We start from the raw sequence: 24,785 nt of genomic DNA on the forward strand, positions 1-24,785 counted from the left end.
AAAAATTGCTGGAAATGAAAGCAAGTTAGCCAGTGCCTCGAAGGAGAAAAATAATATTCATGTTGTAGGTATTTGCCCTTCTTTAGTACTTCAACTGCTTTGTCTCCTTACAAATAATAGCAGGCCTGCCACACGCATCTAACAAGTTCGGAGATTGTGATTAATTTATGTTCCTCTATTGTAATACATCTGGCAAAAGCTGGGGCAAAACTACAGCAATGTTGAACTTACATGTACAAGATCTTGTTCTACTAAGGACCAAGAGAAAAAAAATAGACAATTTCTTCCACTTCTCATAGCCTGGGAAATTTTGTGATCTTTGGGTGAAATTGATATGCAGTCAGTTTTGCCATACCTCATTGGAATGAGTCCTATTCTGATGTTTGGCTCGGTCTGATGCATTGGAGAATGCTTTGTTGCAGCCTTCATGTTCACAGACGTACGGCTTCTCTCCAGTGTGGGACCTCAGGTGAGTCTTCAAGTTCTCGAGACGTGAATAAGCTTTGCTGCAGCCTTCAAACTGGAGAAAGAGAGCAAGACAGAGACAGAGAGAGAGAGAGAGAGAGAGAAAGGGGAAGGATTACATTTAGAAGACAAGTCTGGGACTATACACCACATAGAGTCATATGGTGTGGAAACAGACATTTGCATTTATCAAAATTAACTCCATCTGCCATTCCTCAGCCCACTGGCCCAGTTGATCAAGACCCCATTGTACTCTCAGATAACCTGCTTCAGTGTCCACCATACCACCAATTTTGGTGTCATCAACAAACGTACTAACGATACCTCCTGTATTCTCCTCCAAACCATTTATATAAATTCATAAAACACAGAAACAGACCCTTTGATTTAACTAGTCTGCTCCAATCAGACATCCCAATCTGACCTAGTCCAACTTGCCAGGCCCATATACCTCTAAACCCTTCCTTTTCACGTATCCATCCAAATGTCTTTTAAATATTGTAATTGTAACCGCCTCCACCACTTCCTCTGGCAGCTCATTCCATACATACACCACCCTCTACATGAAAAAGCTACTCCTCAGGTCCCTTTTCAATCTTTCCCCTCTCACCTTGAAACTATTGCCTCTAGTTTTGACTCCCCTACAGTTATAAAAAGACCTTGGCTATTCACCGTAACCATGCCTTTGATGATTTTATAAACCTTTACAAAGTCACCCCTCAGCCTCTAATGCTCCACCCTAATGAGTAGATCTAGCAGCAATCCTCACAGTACACTTGATCACAGGCCTCCAGTCTGAACAACAACCCTCTACCACCACCCTCTGACTCCTAACTTCAAGCCAATTTTCTAACCAATTGTCTAGCTCTCCCAGGATATCAAATGATCTAACTTTACTAACCAGCTTACCATGTGGAACCTTGTCGAAGGTAAAAGTGCGCTCTTGTTGAGTCACTGGGCAAGAAAGTTCTATTGCACTGAGCAGAGCATTTCACACTGTCGGCCCCCTTGATACATTAGGGGCTGAAGGACTTGCTATCGAGACCAGGATACATCTCTCAACTCTGTTCTCTCCAACCAGAAGCTGCTGCCAACATAAGACAGCAGCCCAACAGCAGTTCACTCTGGAAGACTCCCATCTGCCCTGCTCCCACCACCTCCTCTGAAATGACCTTTCCCCACTGCAACACTGTTGAGAAGAAGACTTCAACAATGCACAAACTGCGTCACCTTACTCCACCTTTTAGCACCTTTTCTCCCTCACTAGCCAGTAACTTTATTAAGATTGTCAGGATGCACTAGTTTATGTATTGCACTAAATTTTTCAGATATTAAACAATTAAGTGCAACCTATGAGTAAGTATTCAGTGCAAATCTTAATTGTTAAAGAGCCTGAATGGAATATCTTTCTTCTAACGTAACTGTAGAAGCTCACGGAGGAAAAAAAAGGTGTACTTGTTCTCGATTCAGTTGGTTTGCAAGGCCAGAGGCTAACTAAATGACTTATGCCAGGCTGCAGGCATTAACATCTGACACCAATTATTTGTGGGGAAGTAGGCTGTGACCGAATCCATCATCAGACAGCAGTTAGCTGACAGCAAGCATGAACTGCAGGGAGGGAGTATTTCATGAATGGAAGCGTCTGTTCCAAGACATTCTCGGAAAGTTCTGGAGTTAATGGACCGAATGTCAAAAAAATAAATCTGCGCCCTCATTTGGAGAATTGAGAGAAGAACCTCTCATTTGCTAGAGTCAATTGGAAATAGATGCTGCCAGAAGAAGTGGTTTTCTCCAAGCTCTTGTGAGCATTAAGAGGCAGTGGATTGAGAATATTATCTATATCCAGTGTTGAAGAGAATTAAAGAGACAATGCGGTTTAGAGATTGTAGTTTTCAATCCATCAAACCCAATCTCACAATTCAACACCCTCGAAAATAAGGTGTTGAACCATTAAAAAGGCACTTGGCTCTAAACTGGTAATTGAAGAAAATAATAAACAATAAACAGAGAAAAACATTGTATGCCTTGCAATTCTGAAATAAACACTGGGCCAGCAACACTTGGGCAGCTTCTGATAAGGAAGAGTAGCTTAATATTCTGGATTGGAGATCCCTTTTTACAATTATCAAAGAGGTTCCTCATCCTAACCCTCCCAATTGTTCTCGACCTGCTATATACTAGATTTTCTGCTCTTATTAAATAAAATAATGTTGATAAAAGCAGATATTTTAGTGAAGTAAATTAAACACTAAGAAAAACAGGGATAAAAAAATATTAGCGGATGAGCGAATCATGCTTCAATATGATTCACAGGACTGAGATTTATTTGATTGTTCACGAGTTCAGTCACACTTAAATTAGACGGGTTAAGATAATAGCTAGATTTCAACATGGTAATATTTTTGACACTCACATCTTTGTGATTTTACATTGTTTCAGTTCTGCATAATTAATAGGAACAATATTCCCTTTTTCTTTCTCAACTTCCTAAACTTGTAAACTGATGGTGTCTTCCTTCAAAGCTGCACCACTATTGGGTGGAACGGGGTTAGGAGGCAATGGGTGTAGGGATAGGATGCTGTTGAGGATGGGAGCACAGCTCAATGGTATATATTGGTTACACAATGCAGAATCAGATAGGTTTAATGGGCCCATGGGTCCTTTGTTGGTTCCTTTGCAGACAGTGATATATATATATAAGATCCTGAGGGGACTTGACTGGATGGATGCTGAAAGAATGCTAGCCTTTATGGGAGAGATAAGAACTAGGATAAAAATAAAGGATACTGCTTTTAAGAGAAAGATGAACAGAATGTTTTTCTCTGTCAGAGAGGGTTCTGTGGAACTCTTTGCTCTAGTCAGCAGTGGAGGTAATGTCATTGAACCTTTCAAGACACAGGTCGATAGTTATTTGACTGACAAGAGAGTCAAAGGGTATAGGGAGTTGACAGGAAAGTAGAGGTCACAATCATATCAGCCATGATCTAACCAAATGGAAAAACAGGCTCAAGGGGCTGAATGGCCTATTCCTGTCATGCTTACGTTTGTGTGTTCTATCTTCATACTAAATCAACCCAGCAAAGTCAACAAATTGTTAATTAAACTATGAGCATTGGCAATGCTTCAAAAGTAAATTTTATCTAAAGTATTAGTTTTAAGATCTTGCACACAAGTCACTCAACAAAATCTGATTTTATCATGTTAAGAGTTTCATTGTTGGAGTACCTTTGAATTTTGGGCATTTGAAGTTGATGTTTGATGCACTTTCATCAATCAATTAAGATGATTTTGAGGAAGAGAAAAAAATTAGTCTGGGAAAGGAACAACTGCTTTCTAAACTTTCCAAAAGTGGTATGTTTTTAAGTAGGGCGCATTTGTTTTTAACTGGCAATTACAAATCAGTCTGTGATATGCCATAATCCTCATAAGTGATGCAGATCTGGAAGGCTGCTCCATCATGTCTCTCTGCAAAGCTTTTTATCTAGTGGAAAGTATCCTATGTTACATCCTTGCCAACTTTCTGCAGCATTCCAATGGATTCTTGGAAGAAATCCCATACAATCATTCCAAATCTTGCAGGATTTCAGTATGTTGATATTTTTGTGAGACTGTTATATCGCTGAGTTATATTAACAGGCTACAAGGCCAGTGAGCATGTGCACTTATTTCAGGATGAGTTAAGTAGTAAAATTATTTTTAAAAGGCTGTAATTAGTTTTCATTTAACAATGCTTAGCATGCCACAGAGGCATTGAACTGAATCTGGGCATCACTGGGTAAACTGCATGAGTGGTTCACACACACAAATAAAGGCCTGAAAAGGCACAGGGGTGGGAGTTTGTTTTGGCCCAGTTTTTGGGCTCAAAATAGACGGCATTCTGAGAGTGTGCACCAGAAGCTAGAGAACTGGAGCTCCATCAAAATGGGGCCCCAGAATCAAAGACATACTGCCAGCAAGTTGTGGGCACTGTTGAGGCAGTTCACTGCTTTTACCAGGGTGGTACTGAGGTGCGGTTGCCCATCCATGTCCAGTCCCCCAGTGGGGGGAGGCAGCAGTATCTCTTGTGATCAACGAAGGGTTATGGATAAGGGAGAGTTTCTGATGGGGGCAAGAGGTTGGTCCAGTTGTGGGGAAAGGATTAGTTTAATGATGGAGGAATATGGTCATGGGGGAACAGTCCAGTTGTAAGGGAGGATGGATCACAATTGCCTGATCTTAGGAGAAGGGCCCATCATGGGGAAAGATGTAGATCATGGGGGGTGTGGGGAAGGAGCCTGATTGTGGGAAGAGGTGTCCGATCGTTGGGGAAGGAGCCCGATTGTGGGAAGAGGTGTCCGATGGTTGGGGTAGGGTTGTGGAGGTGGCTGGAGTGTGGGAGGAGGTGTCGGATGTTTGGGGTACAGTGTTGGGGGAGCTGGAGTGTAGGAGGCGGAGTTGGATGGTTGGGATAGAGTAGTGGAGGGAGGGGAGGTATCAGTGGTTGGGGTAGAGCTGTGGAGGGACTGGAGTGTGAGAGGAGTGTACCAATCATGGGCCAAAGGGTCAATTCGTAGATTTTGGACAGGGGTACATCTGTGAAAGTGGTAGGAGGGAAGAGGAGTAGCCTAATTGTGGGGGACACAGGATCCCATTGTGAGGAAGGGGTAATTTTATGTAGGCCCTTTTGGTCCCAGGGTGGGGTCCATTTGTGTGGGTGGTTTTAGGTTGGAGAGGCTGGGTATTAGGTGGAGGGAAAGTGATCAGTGGGGCTCAGTGAGCAATAGTTTACAAAAAGCTGACAACAATCTTCTGGATAGCACTCCTACTCCAGCTCGCTCCATATTCAGTTCAATCCAGCAGACAAATACTATCGAGGCTTCCAATGATTGGAGTCAGCACCCTAATGATAGACTTGTTTATAATATTTTGTTTCTTTCATTACATCATCTGCTCGTTTCAAAGCTGCGGTGTTCCCCTGTTATCATGGTCATTTTTCCTCCCTGTTCCCCAGTGACCTAGTGGGACAGACAGTCATATTTACATCTAACTTTCGTCGTTTAAATGTGGGTGGAGGAAATTGATCTCTACTTCCTGACAGTCTCAAGACAATGTGCTTCCAAGTCCCTGGTGGGAGAGAGTAATTCACTTTCTCATTCTGGCACTGCCCATCACGTAGGTCAGATATTCTCAATTTTAGACTTTCTGGGGTGAAATGATTGAATCGAGCCATTAATGCAAACCCATTTAAGCAAGATGGGTTAATGGCTTTGCCATAATAATTACTTTTGTCACAGAGCACAATTTCAATCTCTCTGAATCCGGCCAGCACTCTTAATAATAAGTGTTTTACTATTAACCTCTAACTTTGGCATGAAACTGTTCTCTCGGATTCATCTGGATGGAAATCCACTGAGTTGCTAACTCGACAGAGGTATGTTTTTCTTAAAATGACTCTTGCATGAGCATTTACAGGTGAAGGAGCGTGGAAATGGCACTGATGGGAAATGCATGCATAGCTACGAATTTCTCCATGGGTAAACATTAAGTTCATTGTGCTGAGCAAGTGAATTAGTGCTTAAACATCTTCTAGTCCAGACACTTCGGAAGAAGCGATTTCAGTTTTAAGATACCTTTGCGCATCCAGTCATCCCAGTAGAGAGTCTGTAAGGTGGTGAACATTTTTGCTGTCTAACACAAATAACTACACTTCTACTTTCTGCATCTGAATTCCATGAAATAATAATTAAAGTGCAATAGCATTGCGTCCCTTGAGCTACAGCTTCTTGTCATTTTTATTCATCATTCTATTTAAGGAGAAGTATAGACATCAGAGCAGAAAAACAGCTTTTGTGACCTAAGGACATATATTCAACAGAGACCATATATTCTAGAGTCATTTGTGAAAGACTAACATATGCTGTCGTGCAGGCAAATTGCCACTATCAACGCTCTCCATTTTCAAGGTAAAAGAGCATTCTCCCCTGTGTCGAAGAAGTTGATCTCTCCTAATGCAACACTAAGGCATCTACCACTGATGATAACAAACAGCCTCACCCTCACTGCTCTACAGAATCTTAAATAGATTGTGCCCAGGCAGATTGTACTAAAGCTTTTTGCTCCAGTGTTCTGCTAATGCTCATAGTTTAGACTTGCACATGAAACAATCTCCACTTTGCATTTACACGCCATCTTAAACATTGCATGATTAATGCTTTAGAGGACTGGTTGCAGAGCTAGGTGTCAAGTAATGTCATTAAGAGAGAGACAGAGAGAGAGAGAGAGGGACGATAAACACCAGTGCCCAATGATGGGGTAGGAAAACGGGGAGAATCAGAGAAGTGAAGAAGGTTGTAGAGTTCGAGGGGGTTACCGAGAAAGTGAGGGATTATAATCTTCACTGCACCATATATAACATACCAGAAAAAACTGAGAAAAGATTGCAACCAAGTAAAGCTTTCTAATATTTTGCTGTAGGAATCTTTCAACAAAGTCCAACAAAAGATCTACATGAAAGATGTCAAACCCTTTTCTTTTCTGCTTAAAGACACTACATTTCTAACCGTTTCTATATTTAGGAAAAAAAATTGAACACTGCTGCTGATTGAACTATCCTTTGGCTGTGAGGGACTGTCACCGCTGATGGCATTAATTACATTAAGGGTTATAAGGATATGGTTCTATCCTGTCAGAGAGTAATCAACTGCAGGCAGGACTTATTCTCGGGACTGACAGAGCTCTGTGGAACTTGACCATGAGAGATCAAAGCGTATTATTAACCCACATTTTCATGTAAACGGTGTCAGCTCATCCCTTAAAATCCAGATTACTTCCTTTTCACCAACAAAATCCATGAGGAGCTGTGGCAGAACAAGAGTCAATAAAGGGAGAAAGGCACAAGTGCCATTTAATTTAATTTGAGTGTCAGAAGGAAATGTAGTAAGGCTATCCATTTTGGCAGGAGTAACGGGAAGGAAGACTATTACCTGCATGGCTATAAACCAAGACAGGGGAATGTGCAATCAGACCTTGGATGTCCTCAAACACCAGTTGCTAAAGGTAAGCAGGCAGTGCTGAAGGCAAAGAGTATACTGGCCTTTGTAGCAACAGGATTTGAGTGAAGGAACATGGATGTCTTACTGTGATATTACAAGGCATTGGTTAGACCAGATCTCGAATACTGTGTGCAGTTTTGGTATCCTTATCTGAGGAAAGATGTTCTTGCTGTGGAAGGAGTACAGCGAATGTTTACCAAACCGACTCCTGGAATGGTAGGACTGATGTATGAGGAGAAATTGAATTGGTTAGGATTGTATTTTCTAGAGTTTAGAGGACTTTTACCAGGAATAGACAAGGTAGATGCAGTAGGTACATTCTCAATGACATGAGAAGCCAGAAGCAAGGATCACAGTCTAAGGATGGGGATTAGATCATTTAGAACTGAGATGAGGAAAGATCTCTTCACCCAGAGAGTGCTCAGCTGTGAAACTTACTACCACAGAAAATGTACGAGGCTAAAACATTATATGATTTTAGCAATAAGTTGGATATAGCATTTCAGGTGAAAGGGATATGGGGGAAAAGCAAGAAGAGGGAACTGAGTTGGATGATCAACAATTATCATAATAAATGATGCAGCAGCTCAAAGGACCTACTCCTATTTGTTCTGTTTCTATGTCACTTTCCTTGGGCTTGACAATGTAAATGTTCCACAGATCTATTTGAGGATGTCTGTCCTGACTCACTATTGCAAAACAATAATTACTTTAGAACAGGAAGAGATAATAACAGAAAAGCTGGAACAGTGGACTAGACATTCCTCCTGGTGATATTAGCCAGTGACATTCCAATGTCTGTTCAATCAAGTTAAGAATTGGCACATTGAAAATGAATATTAAGGGCAGTTAGACAGTTCTAACAAGAGGTTAAAGGAGTGCTTGTTTTGGAGCTATAATTGCTCCAAATCATCTTACAATATTGCTGAAAGATCTTGAAAAATGCTATCAAGTTACTAAGCAGACTTGGCTGAGACTGAAATGATTAATTTCATTTTTAATGTTCCATTTTCTGAGATTCTCCACCTTAGAAGAAAATGAGTGGGAGTTTGAACACAGGCAAATGTTTCTGTACTCATTGTCCTTACTACTGTGTAACTGAAATAACAGCTAATGCTCTTTTTTTTAATGGCTAGGATCACTACTTCATTGCAAACAGGTCATTTCTACTGTCATCCACATCAATCAATTTTTTTTTAAGAAAGGGAGCAGTTTTGTTGCAATGATGATTTGGCTGTGTGTCCTATTGGAGACAAGAAAGTAGGAATTCTAGGTTTCAATCACTGTTCTCTCTAGCTGCCAATTTGTTGAAATAAGGAGCTCACTGTTTGAATAAGTTTGTAGCCTGGTATTCTAAATTCAGATCTAAAGCCTCCTGATGTAGTAATTCAGCTGATCTTTTTCATGCATTCAGCTAGCCCAAAGCCATTGTACATTTCAAGGGGATATGATGGTTGTTGCCATCCATGTTTGATGAGATTATAATAGTGCATCAACTCATATTCCTCCCATGCTCATGACTGCTCAATATTGCTCAGGCCCCACCACTTATTGATGTATTCCTCATGTCACCATTCCACTCTGGATTTTTCCAGATGCTCCCCAGCTCTCCAGTTGGTAAACTTACAGTGCACTTGTGTGGTTTCTCTCCTGTGTGTCGTCGCATGTGCACCACCAGCATGTACTGCGCCTTGAATGGCTTCTGTTCCCGAGAGCAATCCCGCCACCGACAAACAAACTCCTTCTTCTCTCCGTGGATGTGCTCATTGTTAATGTGCTGTCGGAGGAAACAAATCAAACGGCTATGAAGGCTCTTCGGGTAGATTCACATTTCTATAAGTCTAAGATTTCTGCACAAAATAAAAACATTGAAAACGTTGTTCTCTTTTAACTTTCTATTACTGAGCTGTGTTTTCAGCCAGAGTAATTGGTGTAGTGAGCTGAAGTCCACTTCAGAGTTAAGAACCAGTTGTTCATTCAACAGTTACATTCAACATTCACTCAACACTATCATTTCTGAGAGTCTTCTATAAAGTCCTGCACGCAAACCTGCACAAATGGGGTTTGCCTGAGTTAATATCAGCATCAGGTTTGGCTATGACATCTGCTGATGGTTATACAGCCTGAGAACCACAGCAACACACATCAATCCAGGGATAATGGGACTCTAGGCAAATTCGGGTCTCACAAAGCACCCCAGAACTAGGGTCCAAAAGGAAAAACCAGTAAACCCTCAGAATGACATGTATTGTGCCGAACCTTTTTATTTTACTATTCATTCATGGGGGCAGGACATCGCTAGCTAGGTATTTATTGCCCATCCTTACTTGCCCAGACAGAGTCAACCACTGTGGGCATTGGTCTGGAGTCATGTGTAGGCCAGACCAGGTAAGGATAGCAATTTCCTTCCCTAAAGGACATTAGTGAACTAGATGGGTTTTTACAACAACTGATAATGGGTTCATGGTCACGATTTCGTCTTGATTTTTACTGAATTCAAATCTGCTGTGGCAGGATTTGAACCCAGGTCCCCAGAACATTACCTGGGTCTCTGGGTTAACAATCTGTTGCATTCCCATGGACTCATGTCGTCAATGCATTTAGTCTATCTGTTCGGAGATGTTGTGATACACCTCCAGGGCAAGTGGGACTTGAACCTAGGCCTTCTGACCCAGAGCTGAAAATGTGTTGCTGGAAAGGCGCAGCAGGTCAGGCAGCATCCAAGGAGCAGGAGAATTGACGTTTCGGGCATGAGCCCTTCTTCAGGAAAGGCTCTCTTGAAGAAAGGCTCATGCCCAAAACGTCAATTCTCCTGCTCCTTGGATGCTGCCTGATCTGCTGTGCTTTTCAAACCACACATTTTCAGCTCTGATCTTCAGCATCTGCAGTCCTCACTTCCTTCAGACCCAGAGGCAGGGATACTACTACTGTACCACAACAACCCTCTCAAATCGCCTTGTAAATTTCAGATCTGTAAATCCAAAAGTGTACATACACTAAATAGACTGCAGCCGTTCACGAACACAGCTCATCTCCACTTCTCAAGGGCAACTAAGAATGGGCAGTAAGTGCTGGATAAGCCCATGAGTGAATTAAAGAATTAAGTATATTACGTGCAAATAAAATAAGCAGGGAAAAAGTAGGGCCCATTAGGAATCAAAGTGGCAATCTACATGGAGAGCCAGAAGACAAAGGTTTCATATGACTGCTTTGCAAATGTATTCAAAATAGAGAAGGGGATGTAGGTCTAGAAATCAGGGAGGGTGACTGTGATTTAACACATTAGCTTTCAGAGGGAGGAGTTGTAGGAAGCTTGATAATGGATAAATAACCCAGGCCCAGATGGGATGTATCCAAGGCTGCTGTTGGAAGCAAGTTTTGCAACTAAGAGCCTCTGGGATCCAGTATAATTTGTCAAATTTGTTTCAAAATTGGCTTAATGGTAGGAAGCAGAGGATGATGGTCAAGCAGTGTTTTTGTGACTGAAAGCTTGGTGTACCACAGGGTGCTAGGTCCCAATTGGTTTGTTTTATACATTAATGATTGAGTTACGTATTTAGGAGGTATGATCAGGAAATTTTCAGATGCCATGAAAAAGTAGTGGTGTGAGGAACAGGATGTACATGTATTTGGAAAGGCAAGGACTGATCAGGGATAGTCAACATGGCTTTGTGTGTGGGAAATCATGTCTCACAAATCCGATTGAGTTTTTTGAGGAAGTAACAAAGAGGATTGATGAGGGCAGAGCGGTAGATGTGGTCTATATGGACTTCAGTAAGGCATTTGACAAGGTTCCCCATAGGAGACTGCTTAGCAAGGTTAGATCTCACGGAATACAGGGAGAACTAGCCATTTGGATACAGAACTGGCTCAAAGCTTGACCAGATGGGCTAACGGGCCAAGAAGTGGCAGATGGAGTTTAATTCAGATAAATGCGAGGTGCTGCATTTTGGAAAGCAACTCTTAGCAGGACTTATACACTTAATGGTAAGGTTCTATGGAGTGTTGTTGAATGAAGAGACCTTGGAGTGCAGGTTCATAGCTCCTTGAAAGTGGAGTTCGTGGTAGATAGGATCGTGAAGAAGGCGTTTGGTATGGTTTCCTTTATTGGTCAGAGTATTGAGTACAGGAGTTGGGAGGTCATATTGCGGCTGTACAGGACATTGGTTAGGCCACTGTTGGAATATTGCATGCAATTCTGGTCTCCTTCCTGTCAGAAAGATGTTGTGAAACTTGAAAGGATTCAGAAAAGATTTATAAGGATGTTGCCAGGGTTGGAGGATTTGAGTTACAGGGAGAGGCTGAACAGGCTGGGGCTGTTTTCCCTGGCGCATCGGAGGCTGAAGGGTGACCTTATAGAGGTTTACAAAATTATGAGGGGCATAGATAGGGTAAATAGACAAAGTCTTTTCCCTGGGGTTGAGGAGTGCAGAACTAGAGGGCATAGGTTTAGGGTGAGAGGGCAAAGATATAAAAGAGATTTACGGGGCAACTTTTTCACACAGAGGGTGATAGGTGTATGGAATGAGCTGCCAGAGGATGTGGTGGAGGCTGGTACATTTGCAACATTTAAGAGACATTTGGATGGGTATATGAATAAGAAGGGTTTGAAGGGGTATGGGCCAGGTGCTGGTAGGTGGGACTAGATTGGATTGGGATATCTGGTTGGCATGGATGGGTTGGACCGAAGGGTCTGTTTCCATGCTGTATATGACTTAATGACTCCTGAGACTACAGGATGTTAAAGGTAAGCTGGTCAGATAAGTTGAACTACAGCACACAGAATTTACTCCTGAACAGTGTGAGGTGACCCATTTTGGGAGGACTAACAAGGCAAGGAAGCACACACTAAATGCACAGAGAGCACAATGGATCAGCACTGCGCATGACCACAGCTCCATAAAAGTAGCAGGCCAGGTAGATGAGATGATTAAAAAGGCATATTGGAAATTTGCCTTTATTTGCTAAAGCACTGAATATAAGAGAAAGGAGGTTATACTGGAGGTGTTGATAATGTTAGTGAGACCACAGCTGGAGTACCGTGTATGGTTATAATCACTGCACTAAAGAGAGTTTTGACTAGGATAGTTTTGACTAGGGTCTAGGATAGCTGAGGGAGGACCTGATTGGAGGGGCATAGACAGGGTAGATAAGGCAAAAACTTACCCCTTAGTAGTGGGGTCAATACCAGTAAAAAGCGGGAGGTTTAGAGGAGATTTGAAAAATGATTTCAGCATCAAGGAATTTAAAAAGTATTTTGATGAGCATTTGAAACGTTAGCATACACGACTTCAGGCCAAGTGCTGGAAAATTAGAAAGATGAATAAAAACAAAACAAAGAACTGCAGATACTGGATATCTGAAACCAAAAGAGAAACTGCTGGAGAAACTCATCAGCTATGGCAGCATCTGTGACAGAAAGCAAAGTTAATGCTTTGAATCTATTGAGCATTCTTTAGAACGAGACTCTCATCAGTCTGAAGAAAGGCAGGCGATGGCCTTGTGGCATTATCGCTGGACTATGAATCCTGGAAACTCAGCTAATGTCCTGCGGACCCAGATTTGAATCCTGCCACGGAAGATGGTGGAATGTGAATCCAATCACAAAAAAATCTGGAATTAAGAATCTACTTCAAGATCATGAAACCATGAATGATTACCAGGAAAAAAAAAACCTATCTGGCTCACTAATGTCCTTCAGGGAAGGAAATCTGCCACCCTCACCTGGACTGACCTACACATGACTCCAGGCTCAGAGCAAGTGGTTGACTCTCAGCTGTCCTCCGAATTGGCCTGGCAAGTCACTCACTTGTTCCAATCCACTGCAGCGGTTCAAGAAGGCAGCTTCTCAAGGGCAACAAGGGATGGGCAATAAATGCTGGCCCAGCCAGTGATTCTCATGTCCCATGAATTTTTTAAACATGCTATTAGAATTGTAGCTGTTTAATGGCTGTCAGACACATGAGGGACCGAAGGGCCTCCTTCTATGTAAAAACTTGATGATTCCATGATTTCAGTGTGGAGCTCCAGTACACCCAGTAACTTTTCCAGGATAACTGGGTTCTCCCTCTGGCCTTGCATTTGAGGAAAAAATTGAGGAGACGGAACGTACAATCATTGAACCTGGAAAAATGAAGATCAAAACTGCTTCACAACTATGTCTTTCTGAAAGAAAGGAAAGATTGAAGACAAAAACACGTGCAGCCAATATTGAATCCTTAGAAACGGTAATAACTGAGATAAGGATCTAAGTGACGCAGCTGCATACAGAAAGATAAATCTGTTGTGTGTAGAGAAAAATGGAAACAGTGCTATGGTATTATCTCACACCCCAGGTTAAATTGCCAAAGCCCATCCCCCACCGATATTCAGAATTCTGACAGGACCATTGTACACAAAGTGAAACCAAAACCCAAATCATTTTGTCTTTTTTCCCTCTCCTTAATTGAAACTTCAGCCTATTCATGGGAGATGCTGGGCAGACAGTGAAACAACAAACTCCCTTGCTTGTGAGAAGGTGCTCACATCGACGGTGCATTTGACTGAGTTTAATTAGCTTTGGTGAAGACACGTCAGTGGGAGGGGAAAGGAGGAAAGCTTGCATCCATAGACTTCCTGTGCTGAGGGAGTGGGGTCCTGGCAATCGCTTGAAAGTCTCTGCAGGCGAGTCCCTCAGCAGACTGACACACCAGTGTGTAATGGAAAACACATGCTGCTCCTGTTCTGCTTCACTACAGCCCTGGTATGTGAGGAGACACTGGTCTTTAGAAAACAAGCAAGCTGAATGCAGGCTTGTCATCTATTAGACAAACTCCACAATAAAATGCACCTGCTGTCAACAGCTTAAGCTTTTGGCAGGAGGAAAGAACCGGCTTATGACTAAGACAGGTCCTGGGAAGGGCGGCCATTAATTAGAGATCATAATATTTCCGCTGTTCTTGCATTGTGAGTCGACAATCCTGTCCACTCCCAGCCAAGCAAACCTTTTCTTCTCTCTCAAGTACCCTGCTATTACTGTGCTTTTTACATCTGTCTCCACTTGCTGACTAAATAATATGTAAACAATTGACTTACTCCAAACAAATGTAATTTAGATGAATTTGTATTTCATTAGTGCCAATTGAGGCATAGACTGGAAATAATCATCATTTTAGAGTGCTCTCTGACAGTGTAGTGCCCCTCACTCTGGGCCAGAAGATCTGACTTCTTATCAAATAGTCAAGGTATTTTCCCCAGGGTAGGGGAGTCCAAAGCTAAAGGACATACATTTAAGATGACAGGGGAAAGATTGATTTGGGACGTGAGCGATAACATTTTCACGCAGAGGGTGGTGTGTGTATGGAACGAGCTGCCAGAGGAAGTGGTGGAAGCTGGTACAATTACAACATCTAAAAGGCATCTGGATGGGTATATGAATGGATAGGTTTAGAGGGATATGGGCCAAGTGCTGGCAAATGGGACTAGATTAGGTTAGGATATCTGGATAGCATGGATGAGTTGGACTGTTCCCGTGCTGTACATCTCTATGACTAGTCCCACTTGGTCTAAAAGAGTGCTGCAAAATGGCTTAATGAAAGATTATTTTGTATGCATACAGAAGGGCAGGGCTTGGGAAATTACCCATCACTTTTGATGGCAGACATTATCTGCATTTTTACATCGTGAAAAAGAATTTGCATTGATATAGTATCTTGGCCATCCATTGCCAAAAAAAGTGTGTTTTAAATTGAAGAGTGATAGATTTAGGACAGATATTCACTCAGAGTGCCTGCAACAGTAGTAGACTCACCAACGTTAAGGGCATTTAAATTGGCATTGGACATACATATGGATAATAATGGAACGGTGTAGGTTAGATGGGCATCAGATTATTTTCACAGGTCAGTGCAATATCGAGGGCCAAAGGGCCTGTACTACGCTGTAACATTCTTTGTTCTAAGTGTAGACACTGTTGTATTTTAGACAAATGCAAATGCCAATTTGTGCACAGCAAGGTTCCACAAGTAGCAAAGTGCTAAAGATTGAACAGTCCATATTTGGGTTTGAGCTCTGGCAGATTGCAAATGGAGATGATGAATTAATGCTGGTTCCTGTACTTGAAATATACTTGGTTCCTTAAATGAAAAGGAGAAAGTGAGGACTGCAGATGCTGGAGACCAGAGTTGAAAAACGTGGTGCTGGAAAAACATAGCAGGCCAGGCAGCATCCAAGGAGCAGGAGAATCGAAGTTTTGGGCATAAGACCTTCTTCATTCCTGAAGAAGGGCTTATGCCCGAAACATTGATTCTCCTGCTCCTCAGATGCTGCCTGGCCTGCTGTGTTTTTCCAGCACCGCATTTTTCAACTCCTTGAATGAAAATGTGATTAAAGGCTTGTGTTTTGCACTGTATCTTGTTTCAAGGTATTCATGACCTTTCAGATTTATCTGGCAAAGACTTTGGCAAAGTCTGGCAAATGACAGGGGCGAAGGGTACCACTTAACTGAAGTAAAACCACCATTATATGGTTCTCTTAGATTACTTACAGTGTGGAAACAAGCCCTTCGGCCCAACAAGTCCACACCGACCCTCCAAAGAGCAACCCACCCAGACCCATTCCCCTACATTTACCCCTTCATCTAACACTACAGGCAATTTAGCATGGCCAATTCACCTAACCTGCACATTTTTGGACTGTGGGAGGAAACCAGAGCACCCGGAGGAAATCCATGCAAACAGAGTGGGGAGAGTGTGCAAACTCCACACAGACAGTTGCCTGAGGCGGGAATTGAACCTGGGTCTCTGGCGGCGTGAGGCAGCAGTGCTAACCACTGAGCCACCACTTATTTGAGAAGAAACCATAGGCAGAGATCTAATTTTATCATGGGTTATGGCACTTGATACAATTAGGTGTACCAAGAGAAAGTAATTAAGTAACCAAAGGACTAGCGCCTCTGGGCTAATAAGATGAAATCCCAGTCTAATTATCTGGTTACATGGGTTCAAATCCTACAAACGCAGTTGCTGGAATGTAAATTCAATCCATGATGTCTGAAATTTTTAAGAAAAAGTTTCAGTAATACTGACCACTGAACTATTTGCTGTTAAAATATATCAAGTTCACAAATGCTTTTCAGAGAAATTAAATCTGCCACCTTTACTTGGTCTGACCTAAACATCACTCCAGATCAAAAGCAATATAGTTAGCTCAGGGGTTGGTTAGCTCAGTTGGCTGTTTTGTGATGCGGAGTTACACTACTTAGCTTCAGTTCAATTCATGCATTGGCTGATGTTGTCATGAAGCACTCTCCTTCTCTCATTCTCCCCTCACCTGAGGTATGGTAACCCTTATGTTCAACCATTACATGTTGTCGCTCTCTAAGGAGAGATAGCAACCTTATGTTCTGGTAGGACTATGGCGACTTTACCATTGCCTCTGAAATGGCCTTGGAAACCACTTAGTCCAAGTGCAATTTCTGAGAAAGGGTCACTCGACCGAAACTTTAACTCTGATTTCCCTCCACAGATGCTGCCAAACCACGAAAGACTTAAAAAGAAAACATTCAAAGAGCAATTTTATTATTGGGTCAACTAGCTGTACATTGATGGAAGAGTTCATATCTGCAAAAATCTACTTATAGCTTCTCAGCTCATGTTTTTGGCAAAATATTGAACATATAGTACAGACAGTAAGTTGATGCTAATGCAATTGTTCTGGAAAATAAGCAGTAAATTAAGTTATAAGGACTGAGACTGCCCAACAGCTTACTCACATCATACTGAAAGGAAGTGTTTGGGGTTTAATTTCCTGGGCTGTATCTAATTTCTTCGATGGCAAGAAGTCAGGGCTGACCACACAGGGTTGAAAATCCAGCAGCGTGTCAAGAAAGTTAAACCTTAACTGAAGAAATTGGCCGATTTTAATTGCAAAGAAGGTGATTTTTTTATTAAACTTTGTGCTGTGCTGAATCCCATATAATGTGAAGACTACAGAGGATAAGGTCAGGCTCAAATTGTGGGGCCTACACTGTGCAGGCAGAGGAATTACTTCTGTTAGCTTTGATGGTGCAGACATGGAAAAGATATCTCCACTTACCGAAGGGGACCAAAACCTGGGGCTAATAGTAATCACTGATAAATCCAACAAAAAAGTCAGTATAAATATCTTCACACATTGAGAATATGAAGCTCGTTATCGAGTGGAGAAGCTGAAGCAAATAGCAGAGATACTTTTAAGGAGAAGCCGAATAAAAGAATGGAAGTTGATGGGATGAGATGAAATGAAATGTGAAATGTTAATGCTGCGGTTGAGCAGGATGGTCTGCTTTCTTTGCTGTGAAATTTAAGGAACTGGAACCATCTCAGGCTCATTTGGATAAAGAGAATTAGGCAGAATAGTTCAAATAGGGAAACACGCAAGGAAAGGGAGCAAAGTTCCTAGGTCCATCTCTGAAACCATACTGAATGCTCTGAGGTATAAACTTCTGTTATCCTGGAAGGTGATATGTGGAACAACAGAGTCTAAATTTTTAATTAATTCACAAGATGTGGGTATCACTGGCTAGACCAGCATTTACTGCTCAGAGGGCAATTAAGAGTCAACCACAATGCTGTGCGTCTGGAGTCACATGTAGGCCCGATCATGTAAGGATAGCAGTTTCGTTCCCTGAAGAACATTAGTGAGCCAGATAGGTACTTCCCAACAATCGACATGATTTTCTGGTCATTATTAGGCTTTTAGAATTTTTATTGAATTCACATTCTACCATCTGCCACGGCAGGATTCAAACCCGGGTCCCCAGAGCATTACCTGGGTCTCTTTGAATGAGGTTGAGTACCAGAGGATGCAGATTTAAAATGATTGGCAAAATGATCAAAGGTATCTGAGGAAATACCTTTTTTATGGAATGAGTGGCTAGGATCTGAGTGCACAGTCTGTGTACATTGTGGAGCAGATTCAATCATGACTTTCAAAAGGGTATAGGGCAAACAATGCAACTTGCAATGGCCATGGGGAAAGGTTGGGCAAGTGAGTCTTGCAGAGAGCTGACATGGGTTCAGTGGCCTCCTTAGGTGCTGTAATCACTCCATGATTCAATATGAGATCTTGTGATGTGCACACCGAACCGACAGCTACTGCCTCACTGTGCCCTGACTGCTTTCCAGCACTTGGATCAGGCTTTACTCACATGCACCAGTTGTTCCTGAGTGTCGTACTCTTTGTTGCACCCTTCCCAGTGACACACGGTCTCGTAAATGACCTCTGGCTCCTGTTTGCAATCATCTTTATCCAAGTCGTCCTTCACCTCTGTCAGCCCTGCCAGCCGATCCTGAGCAATTGTATAAATTAAGGAAAGGAAGAGTGGAAATTGAGATATCATAATGTTAAATGCAACAGTTCTTGTAACAGTCCTGTATTCCTCTGATCCACTGATGTTCTGATGGATATAAGTTCAATGAATTAACCACCTTAGACATTTAGATATCCTGCACAAATGAAATCAACTCGAGAAATGATTTATTGAACTTCTTTTACCCTCTTTGAAGTTTTTTTATTGTCTTAATATATTTCCTTCGTACGAATCATATGAAGAGATAAGCATGTTGCTAGGCAACAGTTCTGTGAAGAACTATTAAGAGGCAACACAGATGGTCATAAGCACAAGTTTGGCTAAGTTCACACTGTATTCCGCACAGGGATACTATAATTTAAGTCTCAACTTTTCTACCCTTCCCATTCTTCTCATCACCCTTTCTCCTCACTACCCCTGATCCTCGCTAGAAGTGGGAATTCTCATTCTTAAGGAAAATTCCAGATCAGAACAATAAAAACTGGATCCGTCGTGGGTTTGATTTAGAAGAGGACTGATAGGAACAGACATGATATTAAAATATTAAATACTTCAATAAGCAGAATTCTGATAAAGTGTGAAAATTTGGATGCGGATTGTGTACACTAGACAGAATTAAGAGTAACAAGAGTGGGGCCTGCAATAGGAACACTACAGCCAAGACCTGACTTTACAAAGGCATGAAGGAAAATAAGAATCAGACAACAGAATAAAGATACTAACTACACTCCATTTCAGAGAAACAGAAATAAAACCCTCTGAATGAAGTCAAAACCCGCACTGAGTGCACAAGCAATTTGTTTGCACTAATGAACGTACTTTACCGATCAGATATTAATTCCTTTCAGATGGCAATTGTGTGTTTTTTTAAAAATTGTCTCATTAGCATCTGCCCACGTCGCAGCTGGAGATGCTTTTAGGTCATGCGCTTGCTGCTGTTGACGCTCCCTAAACTTAAAACTCGTGAGATGTGGCTCCTGCCCCGAACGTGCTGACTACAGCATGTTTATCTTTCTCTGATATGCTATCTTCATCAATTTTCCTGGCCCCAGATGATTATAAACATAGCCGTCCCCATGCATCATGCCGAAGTCTGACTGGGGCTGCCTCTGGACTAAAGCAGAACAAGGAATTAGTCAAAGCTGGTGCTGTCCCAGTGACAGCAAGGTATTGTATATTTCATTAAAATGTAGTACAGGGACACTTCTTGTAGTTTAGAGTTACAATAAAAAATGGTTTAAAAAGAAAGGAGATAAATTGCTCTTGCTGCTAATTCTCACACATCAGAATGGAAAGAAGACCAGGAACTAAAGGCTTCACTGTATCAAATCTTCGTCTCTTTGACCAGTGACAGAGAGATTGCAGTGCAGTACTTTATAACTCTGAGGTAATAACCCATTAGTAACTCTCCATTACACAGCAGACAGCTCCTGGTGTTGCACTGAGGAAAGAGTCTGGGACTCAACCTGACATTATAACGGCTGGTGTCACCATTCATCTTTTCTCATACAGAATCCTGCACAAGTACAAGGAGCTGCAAGATAGTCCAACACTGGAGGCATTACTAGGATCTGAGTTAATGAGCATTTGTAGCTGAACAGTTGTATTAAAGGAAAGTGTAAGGTGCCTATTCGCACATAATATTGTCTTTCTGTCACAAACCAGCCACAATTTAGTTTTTGTATCTCGATTGAAGTTTTTCTTGAATGCGAATAAATTCCATGATCACTTTTTCTGCAGGTCAAAGAAAATGACATTTTAACTACTTAATCCCAGACAACATTCTACTTTTATTCCAGTAGCAGTATGGGTAATCGTATTTTTCAATAGTTTATTTTGAAATGAAAGACTTTTTCTTTGCACTAGGAATATGTTCGGCCGTTTAGCCCGTTGAGCCTGTTCTACTATTCAATGAGATCATGGTTGATCTGTTGATCATTTTACAAAGTTAAAAATCACACAGCGCCAGGTTGTAGCCCGACAGGTTTATTTGGAAGCACTAGCTTTTGGAGCGCTGCTCCTTCATCAGGTAGCGGTCTCCACAGGTAGCTGTCTTCACAGCTCCCTGATGAAGGGGCAGCGCTCCACAAGCTAGTGCTTGCAAATAAACCTGTCGGGCTACAACCTGGCGCTGTGTGATTTTTAACTTTGTCCACACCAATTCAACACCAACTCCTCGACATCATGGCGATAATTTTACAGGCATTGAAGGGGCAAAATAATTGATAAGACATTAACTCTCTCCCAAAAGACAGGTATGGGTAAAAATAGAAATAATGCGTTGGGGATGGCAGGGTTGGGGAGGAGGAATGTGATGACAACATCAATACCGTCACATTATGTAATACAAGTTGTGTGAACATTTTCCCAAACTGAAGATAACGCTACAAGTCAACGGCTCCTGTGTTGTCACTTGCATGTGACTTTACATTATTTCCTATGTTGATTTAGAAACTGCCATGAACATCAACATTTATGTAGGGATATAGACCCAGGGCAGACAGAAGGGATTAGTTTAATTTGGTGTCATGTTTGGCACAGCATCATGAGTTGAAGGGCCCGTTCCTGTGCTGTGCTATTCTATGTTCTATTATCAAGCATCACATTTATCACTGATGTACCTTTTCAAGTGTGGCAGACAAAGAAGACAGAAAATTGGGGGTTCGGTATTGTTGTGGTTGTACTGCTAGATCTGTGCTCAGAAGGCCCTCAGCACTCATCCAGAGATTACAGGCTGTTTGAACTTGGATTCAGTTTTAACAAATGGGAAATAAAAAGCCAGCATCAGGAACTTGTTGAATTATTTCACTCTCGTGGAGACCAAAACTAGGGGTCTTAACTACATGATAGTCACTCATAAATCTAACAGTGAATTCAGGAAGAACGCCTTTACTCAGAGAGTGATCGGAATGTGAAATGAGGCGGATTGAGGGGAATAGATTGATGCATTTAAAGAGTCTAGTAAATGTGAGGGAGGAAGGCAATAGAAAAATATGCTGATAGGATTGGGTGAAGTAATTTAAGAGAGAGTCATGAGAAGCATGAACACCAGCAGTGACCAGGTGGACTATATAACCTGTTTTCATGTTGTGTCCTGGCTGACTCATATTAACTTTGCTCAGGTTTTACTAAACAGCAGAAAAAGACACAGGTTCTTATTCACTCACCTCAGTGTTTGGAGAGATAGCCCGGGGTCCCTCCACCTCAGTTTTAACCTTGGTGCGTTTGTTGATCATTGGATCAACAGTGCTGCTCACAGCAGACTCACCACTCAGCTTGCTCTACAGAATAAAAACCGAGCCTTGGTTAGAAGAAAGAATTCAACCCAACGGTGCAAACATATGAACACAGCCAAGTCTGCTCTCTTTAAGGTTATCCTCTTTATTTCAGTGTCGTGTTTCCCAAATCAATTTCTTTTTAGTATTATCTTTTTTCTAGATAAGGTCAAAACATAAATGGGTCTTTACTGATAATGGAGGGGATGTGAGGTTGCAGGTGAAGAGGCAGTGGATGATGTACTTAGCATTTGAAGATTTACCAATGTTAGGGGCTGGGTGATGGTGGTATGAGGTACAAAGCAGGTTAGAAGTGGAACAGAAGACCTAATGCTCAACTCGTCATTTTATCCTCTCTGTAAAACTTGAAGACCACTCCTAACACGACCTGTGACATTTCCATTTCCTACACGAGCCAACCTCGTGGGCTCCCTGAGTGAACATTAACCCAGCGTTAAATAGAGTCAAAGTCATGAGACATTTTCCACATTCATGGAGAACTGTGTTGAGGCAGTCAGTGGAAAAAAAGACAAATATCAGTTTGTACTAGTTTGGAGTCCAGCTCCCCTGAGGTCATAGCACAATGTGCTAACCCATATTCCCTCGCCGTCGCATTCCTCTCTCACCCTTTGCATTGAAAGATGCCGCCCACAGCACCACAACAAGAATCCTGCCCTTACCTGGGACGTTTCAGATGACGCATTATTGGCCTGACTGGGTGGCAAAACAGCCGAGGTACTGGACATGTGCTGTCGTGGAGCGAACGTTGGTGATGGCTGTATAAGGGGCGGAGTGTGGCCAAATGCTGAGTTCAGGCTGCGTTGCTGGTTCAGTATCTGCTGGTGCATTTGGAATGTCACTGGGTTGATGGGGTGAGGAAAACTGAACGCTGGGCTGAAATCAAACAGTACCAGAATTTGAAAAAAGATTCAGATTTCTTTTGTTTAAATAAACATTGGAACACGCAGCACTATAAACACTGCAAGCAACCAAGAATAATATGCTGCAAAAAAAGGGTCAGTCTTCTCTTAAGGAAATTCCATCACCTCCTTTGGTTTCCAGTTGACCTTAAAATATCTTAAAGTGTCAAACAGATTTAATCAACAATTTCAATGATATCTGCTATAGTTAATCAACCAATTTCTTTTTCAAGAAACAATTTTGGATTATCTTTTTATCCTTCCATTAACCGTTTTCTGACCCAGACTTTTAGAAACCCCATATACACTATTCTGTGGCAAAATAGACTCAGGTGGACTTCAATGTTGGCAATAGGTTTTTGCAGAGCCCAGTGGCAGACTCGTGTCTCCACAGTTGGGGAAGAGCCACTAGAATTAGGCATCTAACTGGCCAAGATGTGCCCTCTGAGTGTTCGGACCTGAGGGTGGACAGGCCCATTGACCTCCTCCCACAACACCCCACTGCCCCCCCTCTCCTACCCCATCTGTCTATTGCCCATCTCCCTCCAAACACAGAGTTGCTGTCCAATTAGCTCCTTACTATCTACAAACCTTGGAAGGTCACTTACCAAGTGGATGCCACAGGGGAGTGAGGGCGGGAGATCATTACTGAACTGGGCAGGGGGAATGGTAGGAAGAAAGGGCAGCACACAGCCTCTCAGCAGGTACACACCCCAGCTCTTTCATTGGTTGCCGGCTGCCTCAATCATGCCTTGAGTGTGTTTGAGTGAGGAAACCCAGGCTTGTGTTTCAGGCTCCTGTGTGGTAACTCCCCCACCTGCTGTGGTTGGAACATCAGCATTGTTGGAATCAGGCAGGGAGGTAGTGGAATCTTCTCCTGTACACCTCCCACGTGATTAAACGCCCCCGTTGATTCCAAACTCGCCGATGGGCAAGTAGTAAATTGTGCCTGTGATTTCTGTTGCCCATGACCTAGGCCCAATAAAGGATATTCAAATAAAGGAGATTCAAATCAGTGTCAATACAGTTGTTGGGATATTTATTCTGAATTTTTTTATACAAATATGGAAGTGTGATTCTTTGAAAGTACATTTATTCTCACGATTCAATCTTCTGCAACTTGGTTTTTGACATAGTGGAAGTTTGTTATGCTAGAAAGGTCCTGTTGCTGTTTTGTTGACTAAATGCTTAAAGAGCTGAAAATGTGTTGCTGGAAAAGCGCAGCAGGTCAGGCAGCATCCAAGGAACAGGAGAATCGACGTTTCGGGCATAAGCCCTTCTTAATGCTTAAAGAATTTGGATCAAACATTACTCCCCATGACTTGAGCAGAAACATCAGTTGGACTTATAAATAAACGGGTTAGTTTCTCTGTAAACCTGGGCCAGGAATTTAAACGTTCGCATCTAATGTGGCCTATTATATGGTGAAATACAATGAGCGAGACAACTGCAAAGTGTGGATCTCTGTCAGCTCAATGATCTGAATCGCTGGACATTCCTAATAACTCAATTACATAGCAGCTTAATATACATTCAAGAAAGTTCAGGGCCATTGGGAAAGAACTGCACATTGAACTTACGACCCCTGCTAATCAGCACTTGCCAGTCAGCCATCCAATACGCTGACTTTAATTATGGAAGTGCTGCTGAGAGCTGTGTCTGACCGGAATGCAGACAGCATGACAATCACTCATCAAGACTTGAAGGCCATGCACGAATTACCCCACAGACGAACCGTCTAGCCTCAATTAGAATTGGTCAACAG

At 42.1% G+C, this 24,785-nt stretch overlaps 1 protein-coding gene across 6 annotated transcripts in view; it reads right to left on the reverse strand.

Moving 5' to 3' along the window:
• gli2a (GLI family zinc finger 2a) overlaps positions 1 to 24,785 on the reverse strand; it is a 401,106-nt gene that overhangs the window by 38,383 nt on the left and 337,938 nt on the right. For all 6 annotated transcript variants that reach the window (XM_043694210.1, XM_043694206.1, XM_043694208.1 and 3 more), the window contains 5 exons: positions 22,781 to 22,994; positions 21,993 to 22,106; positions 18,664 to 18,804; positions 9,124 to 9,273; positions 356 to 520 (listed from right to left, as the gene is read on the reverse strand). In XM_043694210.1, the coding sequence (XP_043550145.1) occupies positions 356 to 520; positions 9,124 to 9,273; positions 18,664 to 18,804; positions 21,993 to 22,106; positions 22,781 to 22,994 (784 nt within the window). The remainder of the gene's footprint in view (positions 1 to 355; positions 521 to 9,123; positions 9,274 to 18,663; positions 18,805 to 21,992; positions 22,107 to 22,780; positions 22,995 to 24,785) is intronic.

The sequence above is a fragment of the Chiloscyllium plagiosum genome, chromosome 7 (genome assembly GCF_004010195.1).
Source record: "Chiloscyllium plagiosum isolate BGI_BamShark_2017 chromosome 7, ASM401019v2, whole genome shotgun sequence".
NCBI lineage: Eukaryota > Metazoa > Chordata > Chondrichthyes > Orectolobiformes > Hemiscylliidae > Chiloscyllium > Chiloscyllium plagiosum.